Source organism: Takifugu flavidus, chromosome 2, assembly GCF_003711565.1.
Source record: "Takifugu flavidus isolate HTHZ2018 chromosome 2, ASM371156v2, whole genome shotgun sequence".
NCBI lineage: Eukaryota > Metazoa > Chordata > Actinopteri > Tetraodontiformes > Tetraodontidae > Takifugu > Takifugu flavidus.
The window spans coordinates 4,798,943-4,809,477 of record NC_079521.1 but is presented as its reverse complement, the minus strand read 5'-3'; the positions used below and the strand labels follow the sequence as shown (position 1 = coordinate 4,809,477).

The 10,535-nt window shown below is 37.9% G+C and overlaps 1 protein-coding gene across 1 annotated transcript; it reads right to left on the bottom strand.

The window, feature by feature from the left end:
* Window positions 1-2,157: 2,157 nt before the first annotated feature.
* On the bottom strand, window positions 2,158-10,079 carry smyd2a (SET and MYND domain containing 2a). The gene is made up of 12 exons (XM_057020911.1): window positions 9,770-10,079; window positions 8,776-8,839; window positions 8,532-8,642; window positions 8,314-8,374; window positions 7,373-7,500; window positions 6,332-6,399; window positions 6,084-6,186; window positions 5,860-5,970; window positions 5,515-5,635; window positions 3,850-4,024; window positions 3,623-3,731; window positions 2,158-3,473 (listed from the first exon to the last, which is right to left on the bottom strand). Exons 1-12 carry the CDS (start codon window positions 9,940-9,942, stop codon window positions 3,390-3,392), a joined length of 1,308 nt encoding a protein of 435 aa, XP_056876891.1. The 5' UTR covers window positions 9,943-10,079; the 3' UTR covers window positions 2,158-3,389.
* Window positions 10,080-10,535: the final 456 nt, after the last annotated feature.

Below are 10,535 nucleotides of genomic sequence, written 5' to 3'. Positions count from 1 at the left end.
TGGCTCTAGAGCCGCTGCGGCTCTTTAGTGCCGCCCTAGTGGCTCCCTGGAGCTTTTTCAAAAATGTGAAAATGGAAAAACATGGTGTAATATATTTTTTGTTTTAATAAAATTTCTGTAGGAGGAAAACATGACAAACATTCTTAAAGATTTACAATGCTGTAAAAATATGTATAATAAATATTTAATTTCAACATCTCATTATAATGGAAATTAAACTTAAAGCACCATCGTACAGCAGACTAGTCACGTGGTGCGTCATTCTCTCCAGGATGCATTGCAGGGAACATAAACATTTAATCATGAATGCTCTTTATGTATTTGTAGCCTACTTATCATTTGGAAAGTAGATTAATACAGCTAATATAGACACTTACAGCATGTGTTGCCTTTATTAAGCCATAATAAAGCTTTTATTTTTTTGCGGCTCCAGACAGATTTGTTTTTTGGTTTTTTTGGTCCAATACGGCTCTTTCAACATTTTGAGTTGCCGACCTCTGCTCTATACCCTACATAGTGCACTCAATAGTGTGGACGCCATTTTGAAATAGTGTCCGAATTTACGTGCACTGTGTAATGCACTCAATGTATCCCACAATGCACTGCGAAAAGTAGCGTACAAGCGAGCACCTAACTCGGAATATTTTTTAACGTAATTTCTACTGTGCGGTTTGATATATGAAATTTTTGGAAATAAGAATATTTTTTCAGTAGGGGTCCAATATGATCATCTTAAAATATTACAACATAAATGTGTAAAAAAAATCAATCAACCTTCACTGATCCCCCCGGCCCTCACTTAAAATTGTTCTTCGGAATCGTCTGTTCCTCACCAGGCAACAGAATCTCAGTAAAATAATATTTTCAAAGATGAAAAGTAGCTCTGGATCCATTTTTTGAAGAAAAATTGCTTTATTAAATGTTTTCACTACAGCGGAATATGACTTGAGAATGTGCCATCACATCTTGACTTGAAAATGTCAAGGGACACTAAATATTTTAGGTAATAAGTAATTATTATTGTATTATTATTGACATTAATGTTTCATTTTATTATGTAAAGTTAATTATAGGGTAAAATATTGCATTTTCATAAAATGACCGCTGAATGTATTTCTGATGGGTTAAAATAATTAAATGGACCTGGCCACTTTTCCCGGCGACCGGTTCGTAATTATTATGCAACACCATGACGTCACTTTACGTGCGCCGTAAATGACGCCGTTGCCCGAATACTAACTTTAAATTGAGTGCGCTACGTAGTTCACTCAATCCATGTCCCCCATGTAGTGAGTAGTGAATAGGGAACGAGTGTGTGGTTTCGGAAACGGAGAGCGAGAGCGATAGAGGGAGCGCGTAACAATCTCGTGTTTAAAATGTAGCTTTTCTGCAATATTTAAAATTGAATTAAAAAGTCTTTCTGGCATGATTCACATATTGTATCACATATTGTAACATATGGTTCCGAATACAATATTGTAATTAGTACACGATTAACTACTACCACAATTAACATAAAAGATTACTGTACTTTTTTAGAAATCAACTGTTAGATTATCCATCTCTGATTGAAAATGTTACTTTTCTGTCATATTTGAAATTGAATTCTAAAAAAACAAAACAATCCACAACTCTGCCATGTGTCCCGTTTCAAACCCAAATTGTTACAATCACTCGATGCATGTCGACTACTTTACCACCTATAATATGAAGAACTTTTACTCTTTACTTTTTGGGCAAAACCCCCCACATCTCATATTTAAAGTCTGCCTTTTCTGGTTATTTTAAATTAAATAAAAAAATTCTACCATAATCCTGTATCAAATATATAGCGTTGTATTCACAACATGGTCGACTACTGCCAAGTACTTTTGGAATAACACACTAAAATCCAATCTCATAGTGAAAATGGGACTTTTCTGGAAATTTGAAATTACTTTTTTTTTTAAAAACCCCTCTGCCATAGGTCTCGTATTAGATACATGTGAGGTGCTCATTTAAGTTGTTGTGCCCAGAGATAAAGTTCACAACAATGTTAGTTTTATTTATCCAATATCACTATATACGGACATTTTGATGCTCTCATGTATCTCTGTCATCTCAATAAAATGGGCATTTATGTCTGATTAACAGTTACAGAAAGGATAGAAAACATCATCTGTCTGTTCTGGTTTAATGTAGCAGCATGGTGCAATCTTTTATGACATCACAAAAAAAGGATATGTATATTACTGTTCAAGTGTCACAAATGCTTAAACATAAGTGTTTGTGTAATCAGTCAAAAAAAAAAAAGTTTCATAGATGTCTCTCTGAAAAAAATGTAAACTCAAAAGTACTGATTGGTGTTTTTTGTTTTTTTAGATGAAAGATAGAACAAGCTGTAAGGCAGCATCATTTTGATGCATATCTGCAGCTCCTCTTCAGAAATTGCTACAATTCAACCACAGGCAACAGTTGACCGTGGGCTACTTCAAACACACTCACATGCAATCATCTTTTTCCATAAACAAGGTAGGTTTTCCAAATAATTTTAACATGGCGTCCAAATTCACCAAGCTATACACTGAAACTGCATTGCTTTATAATGCATTTGATATACCTTTAGTACTAGTAGTATTCGGTCAATGTTAATGACGTACTGCTATAAAGTGAACACATATAAATCCCTATTATATTACTTACTAAAGGAAACCATTGCTGCAGCGATATATTTTCCTGAGAGGAAAGGGGCTCAGATAGTGTCACTGATTAGGTGATAAGACTATAGGTCTTCACATTGAGTAAAGAGTTAAGCTTGTCCTTGCTCAGCACCCCTATGGACACACTGTGAATGCACAGCTGGTTCCTGTTGAGTTATACCTGCATCCCATTTGGTCAACAGACAATGACAGCAGTTTTATAAAAATACAAAAGAGAAAACACAAGGGAACGACACATGCAAAACATACAACATGCAAAAGCAAAAAGAACCTGTCAGACAACCAGTCACAATAAGGTTGTGTGGATTTTCTTATCTGTTTATATTGAAAGTCCCATATCTAATATGGGATGTCTCCTCATAGCCTACAAACAGATCAATAACTTTGGTTTGCATATTTGATGCAACAGATAGATGAAAATAAACAGTTTAGAAGCTAATCCTGTTCATACAAATTCAGGTTAACAGCCCTGGTAATAAGTGCTGGTAAAAGACATCAAAAAGGTGGAAACAGGACCTACAATAAATAAGATAAGTCCTTGGCCACAAGAAAATGATGCACATAGGAAACCATAGTCCCTAAAGTCGGGTGTTATAAGCAAGTGTACATGTGAAAATACAGAGGTACAGGATGCAGTGCATGCAGTGGTGGTGTGGAGCTGCTATGGAGTAGTCTCTTCCTGTGCCTCTTTCACTTTTGCTCTTCAATTTCTCGTTTGACTTCAGCAACATAATAATGATCTTTTCCATGAGCCACCTCCATGATGGAAAGTGCCTAGAAACATAAAAAAAAGCAAATAAAACATACAATAGTGCATAAAGTCACTACAGAGCCTAAAACATGGGAATTTAGGAATATACCTTTATGCTCATAAAACGTCTGCTGCACTGTATATCCAAATTTGGCCACTATCATACACAAACCTTTTTGAGAGCTTTGACTCCTTGTGTCCGCTTCTCCAGACCCAAGTAGAGATGACCAAGTTTCAAGTACATAGATGCTACATTTAGAGAGTAAGCTGGGTAGTGAAAACTGTAAAACAAATAAATTAAAAAAATTACACACACACACACACATACAGACAGAGAGACAAACACACACTCATAGATGGAGTGTCTATAGGCAAGAGCTGAAATACACATATTTTAACCTGTATGGATGAATGATCTTCTCTCCATAGCGCATGGCTCCTTCCCAATCCTGCATGTACAGACACACGCCCATGGCCTGGTACATCATGTGCAGCATGTAGACGTTGGTGTCTGCAAATATGCTTCCCATTTTATCCAGGCTCAGCTCGCACAACTCCAGTAGCTCACTTGGAGGTGCCACAGAGTCAAAGAATAATAAAACAGTGCAGAGGAGGAAAAGCAGGCTGGGACCTCAGAAAAAAATAAATATAAGCACTGGCCAGGTTATTTGGATCACAAATTTGTGATGTGACTGACTCTAAAAGGCCAAATTGGCATTCCCGAATACGTCTTGACAATGTCAGGGAAAAAGGATCGCTATAGGAGGTGCATTTGAAAGATGGAGACGGCTGAAAGCAAAGAAGAATTTGAAGACAGACACCAAAGCTGCTAATTTTCTCCTGGACAGGGAAGATTCAGCTAAGCTTGGCTAACTTTATTCAACCTAATGTAGGCATGGACCAGTGCGTGAAGCATTAACATAAATAAGAGTGTATGGCTCGTCGCTTGCCACGGCAGCTACTGAAAATAGATGTGCTAGATAGATCCGGTGCTCTAACTGGCACTCTCTGATGTAATTTTTCATAGAGTACTTTCAACGAGGTTTTGTAAAAATTCTTGAGAGATTTTGGTCCATGGTGACATGGCAGCATCAGGCAGTTGCTGCAGAATTGTCGACTGGCCTTCTATAATGTGAATCTCCTGTTCTACCATATCCCAAAGGTGCTGTGTTGTATTGAGATGTGGTGACTGAGGCCATTGGAGTAGTCATATGGAAGTAGCTATCAGAAGATGGGTACCCTAATGGTCATAAAGGAAGGGATATAGTCAGCAACAATGCTCAGTAAAAATGCTCTGTTGGTACCAAGGGGAACAAAGTGTGCATGAAAATATCCCACATAAGATTACACCAAGAACAGCCTGAACTGTTGATACAAGAAAGGATGGATCCATGGTTTCATGCTGGTTAGGAAATTTCTGACCCTACTATCTGAATGCTGTGACTGAAATTAAGACTCATCAGACCAGGAAATAAACTTTTCCTATATTCTATTGTCCAATTATGGTGAACCGGTGCGAATTGTAGCATCACTTTCCTGTTCTTAGTTGAGAGGAGCAGCATCCAGTGTGGTATCCTGTTGTCGCAAAATCTTTTCAAATTTCCACATGTTGTGCATTCAAGGATGGCATTCTGCATTCCCTTGTTGTAACAAGTGGCAATTCGACTCACTGTTGCCTTTCTATCATCTTGAACTAGTCTGGCCATCCTCCTCTGACCTCTCACATCAACAAGGAATTTTGATCCGCAACTGCCACTCTCTCATTATGTTCAAAGAAGAAAATAATGAGAGAGTGGCAGTTGTAAATCCTAGAGATGGCAGAGCATGAAAACCCCAGTAAATCAGCAGTGTCTGAAATATTCACACAAGCTACTCTCTCAAGAATCTTCAGGCCACATTCAAAGTCACTGAAATCCTTTTTCTTGCCCATTCTGATGCTCAGTTTGAAATTCAGCAAGTTGTCTTGACCTAAATGTATACAAAAGCCAGGTGAAGAAAGGAAAGGCAAAATTAAAAAACAAACACAAAACAAGAATCAATTGAAAGCAGGAGGTAAGAGGATATTCTTGTAATGTTTAGCTCTCCTGAACTCTTCAATGAGATTTTTGGCATAACAGATCATGGACTGGATTTTCTCTGGCTCTGGAGGAATATTCGCCTTTCTGATCTTAATTTTTTCTTTATCCTAGAAGCACAAAAAAGAAGCAATAGACATGTCCAAACACAGACATTCAGATACAATCAGATCATAAAACAAAAAACACATTTTGGATTAACAGTTTTAACCTGAATATCCATTCAAAAAATTGCAACACTACTCTATTACTAAATTATCTAATGAGCCATTAATTATAGTCCAAAATTGTTTTCATGTTTGTTTTATTTGTTTAAATTCCAGGATATTGTTACCTTGGACTTAGTGAAGCACTCACTACACAGGCATGTGAAGAAGTAGGAATCCAACAGCCTCTCTTTCCTGTCCTCTGTGGGATACAGCAGGTCTATGTAACTGTTAAGGATCTACAAAAGGGGAGATGCAAGAAAAAAAAAGTATGTGTTCCTTCATACATGTGTATGTACAGTATAGTGGCGTCATAATGCTGAACACGTCTTTGTGGCTAGAGTGGACTTACCTCATCTCCAGGGTTTAATTCTTGAACTGCCCTGACTTCAGCCACTGTGCCTTTATAGGTTACAATGACATTAGGATTACAGCTGTGGTTCATCAGTGCTACACTACAAGAACAAAAGGAGTTTGACAAAAATTTACAGAATTAGTACTGATGTCTTACAGTTGTCAGGATTTTATGTATTTTAAAGAAAATGTACTCCAGAGATCTTAATTAAAATGTCTTCTGTAAACAGGAATTACAACATTTACTCAGGAAATATAGCTGATCCTAGATGGGAGAGCTCTTCGTCCTCAATGGTAAAGCCATTACAGTTGACCTGGACGAGGCGAGAAAGAGAGGAGTTAGAAATGTAGTAATGCTAAATGTGGTACCTTATTTTATGTGCAGGAGCATCTTCCACTCTAAGGAGGAGGTAGTCAAGTTCATGCCAAAAATTAAACGCTGTTACAAAGATAAAAAAGAACGTGGAGCACCGACAGATTGCAGGGGGAAATGCAATAAAAATCTGAATGTATATCACAGTTATGTGATAGTAAAGAATGCTTCCTTTCTTCATTCCTCCAATGTAATCCAATCTCATCCTCGAGCCCTGTGTCAATGGTCACATTTACTCTCTATTAAATGATTAAGTAATTTTTAAAAACATCCCCAGGCCCATGAAGCAGCAGAGTATGACCATAGAAAATGCCAGTGTTGACATGAGAAATGGAGAGCCATCATCCCTCCAAGTGTGTCATCAAGCCTTTCTGTATATCAGATCCCTAATCACTTTAGGAAGCAAACATTTTCAGTCAGGATTTCCACAAAGCGAGTGTAAACCTTTTAAATAGGGTTACAGCTGTCGAATATTCTATTAATTGGATATTCTGCTGAAAATTCATGGAAATAATTGAGTAATGAGATAAAACATATTTTTTGCTTGGTTACAGAGAAAATCTAAAAAGATAACAGAAAATGTTGCCAGTTTTGCTCCTTTCCTTCAACTCTACTGAACATTTTGCCTTCCTCATCCTTTGTCGTTTGTGTGGCTAATTGCCACATTGAAAGTAGTCAGTGGAAAAATACTGTGCTTTGAGCTTTACATTTAAATAAACGATTACCTAAGACAGAGAAAATTCCTTGATTACTTATTTATAATTGTACTTAAATTACTCAAGGAATAGTTTCACCACTACTTTTAAAACCAGCAATGGCTTTTTTGGCACAGAGGGTGTGCATTAGTATTACATTTTCCTGAAAATACAACTAGAGAATCATGTAAACAATGCACGGTCCATTGTGTTGTGTACCTGTGCAAAGAGCTCAGTGAGAGACTGGTCATCAGGGATATCACTGATATATCTGGAGTAGAAATGATGCAGTGCTGCTATATCTGCTTGGTTCATTTCATCCTTTATGCTGTCCATCTTATCTAAATCTGAAAAAATGTATAGGAAACATTTAACACCAGCAAATACACTCTCAAGCCATCCATTAAGACTCATGCATTCTCTTCAGAGGAAGCATCAGGTTTTCTTCCAAAAGGAGGCCTTAAAATGTCTGACAGCTAAGAATTAAGAGAGTAAGAGATAAGGGTTAAAATATACATTTAAAATTTAAATTTATACAAATTTGGAGTTACGTAATAGGATACCAAATGACAAATGCTTGGAAGTCGTGGACATATAAGACTGTAGCAGTTGTGGGCTTGTGTTGTTGTCACTCATACAAAATTTTCTGAGTCTGATTGCAGCAGGCAGCTGCCCACCATCAATTTGCTTTGTGTGCATAAGAAACAGGTGTGAAGGTTAAATCTGTGACAACCTTCTGCTGACACGCATGAGCCTGTGATAACATCTCATTTTGATTGATAATGTCAATATAGACTTGTGGCCACTTTGAAAATCCACTCACTGGCTTTTTGACAGTTATCTTTGTGTATCATCGTTATAGTTATAAGATTGTTACTGTTACCAACAGACTTTATGAGACATGGCTTGAGTGACACATCTACTGGCGTAGAAGAAAGTATTTTTAGTCTTCCAGATTAATGCAGTGCTTTAAAAAAAAGGAAGAACATGATATCATAGCACCCATAGCTTTGGATTCATGTCTCAGTGCTTTGCGGGACTGCAGGCCACAGCAGGGAATACTAATAACACCACTTCATCTACCACACATAGAGAATGGATTGTAATTACACATCTACTGAAATGTAACTATATCTGCCTACTTTCATTCACACACTTACGGGATTCAAAGTCTTTGAGCAGCAAGAGCCTCTCTGAGGGGGTTTGCTCTGTTGTAACCTTCTGCAAAATCAAGTACAGTTGAGACTTTTATCCCTTTTGTTGAAACAAAAAACATCTGTCAAATCAAACAGAACTGATCTGAACAAGTGAGTTAGTAAGCTTTATTTAGACCTCATGGTTGTATGAAATTGTTCTTACAAGGGAAAAAAAAGTTCACCTGTTTCAAGATAATTCTTGCAACCAGCCTGACCGTTTCTGATGGACACCAGTTTTCGCCATAGGCACACATGGCTAAACATTCCATCTTGTGCATGGACCAATCACCTCTCTGGAAAAGCAAACAGCAAAAGAGAACTATCAAGTAATTTTAGGCTATCCCACATTATCAGAAACTTACTTTCACGAATGTACTTTCAGAAGCATAAGCAAAGCAAAAGCAGCGAGAACAGAAACACTTTTACCTGACAGTCAACATTGCAGTAGTATGCTTGCTTACATTTACCACATTTAAACAGGTCTTCTCTCCTGTAATAAAAACAACAAGATGTTTTTCCAACTCAGAGCAACAGTCACCATTTGAAGACATTCTGGATATATGTCCCCTTTAAATCATCAGGTGTCTTTATTTACTTTGGAAATATTAAACAAAAAAAACCTTGTATGCCTCATTGTATTTATTTGCAAACAATAAAATCTAAATGGTTTATTTAAATCTGAATTTATTTTCAATGTCATTTTATGCAATCTCATTTTAGATTAAAATCTCATCATTCATAGAAATACCATTCATTGATGAATACTAAAGCATTAGACAGCCACATTTCTACCCCCTGAATGTACACATAAATCCATGGCCTTCTTATTTACTGGCTCCTCCACATCTGAGACACATGGTCAACTATATTTAGCACCTTAACCTTTTACTGCTCTACAAACCTTGAGCACATGCGATGGCAGTAAAGGGAGTGTGTGAGAGGACGAAAGAGTGACATTAAGAGAAAGGAAGTCTATTGACACCAGCAGGTAGGACAGAAGGATGAACCTTTAACAGCATCTGTGAACCCTAGTTTAACTACTGCACAGGACACCAACACACAAATACACACATATAACTATACAATAGGCCACCTATTGTGCAAATACTTTACTATAACACTGAGAGGAAAGTCAAATTGTGGAATGAAAAGTCCCTTCTGGTTCTTGTTGTATTTGAATGTTTGTTTATGATTGTCCCCTCTTCTGCAGTAGTACAAACACAGGCTCCAGAATCACTCAAGTGAGCCTCGCCGCACTGACCCAATTATTTCTGCACAATTCCACAGGTTCACCGGCTAACTTGGCCTAAGCAATCAGCCTTACGTGCTCTTTTGAGGAAATATTTTTACAAAACCAAATAGCAGTCTAGATTCTTGAGAGACGCGTAATTTTAGTTGGTGGAGTGAGGTCAGGTGTTACCTGGTGAAGCACTGCTCACAGTAAGCTCCTCTCTCATTTACTGTCAACACGTAGGAGTAGGCAGGACAGGCAAACACCAGCTCTCCGACCGAGAAATGCCTCACGGCCCGCAGGCCTCGACCTTTATCCGTGCTCACGAACCTCTCCGTGCCTTCTATACCTTCGTTTGTCATGTTTTGTTCTGTGAGCGGCTCTCCGACACACAATAGATGGTTTCCTGTATCTGTTGATACTATTATAACCAGCCTGTGCCTTCGCCGCTGCTTCTTCTTCGCATCGGCGACTCCGGCGTTCCTCTTCTTCTACAGTCTACGGCGGTGGCTAACCATTGTATGGTATATGACCGCCACCCTGTGGCCTGTGGTGATAACTGCAATGGCTTACAAACTTATTTGCCTGTGATACTATTCTTGATATTCGTCTGTTCATTAAAGAAAACGCCAGAATGGTCCCCGAAAAAACTTGAAACTGACAATAGTATTGGTAAAATTTGTTGAACGGAGTGCCTTGCGGTGGAGATTCAAACTCTCAAATAACAGAATTATCTTTAGCCTCCTCTAGGCATATTTAATCAATCAGACAGGGAGATGCAATGAGCTGCCGCTCTCTTTCACAACTATACCGGAATAGGTACATAGGTAGTGACGTCACGTCCATGACGCACCGTGAACAACATTACCCTCTGCAGGACACAATGAGTAAGGACGCACATAAAGTTATCACGTTTAACAAAATTGTACAATAAAATGTAGCAATAAAAGCAGAC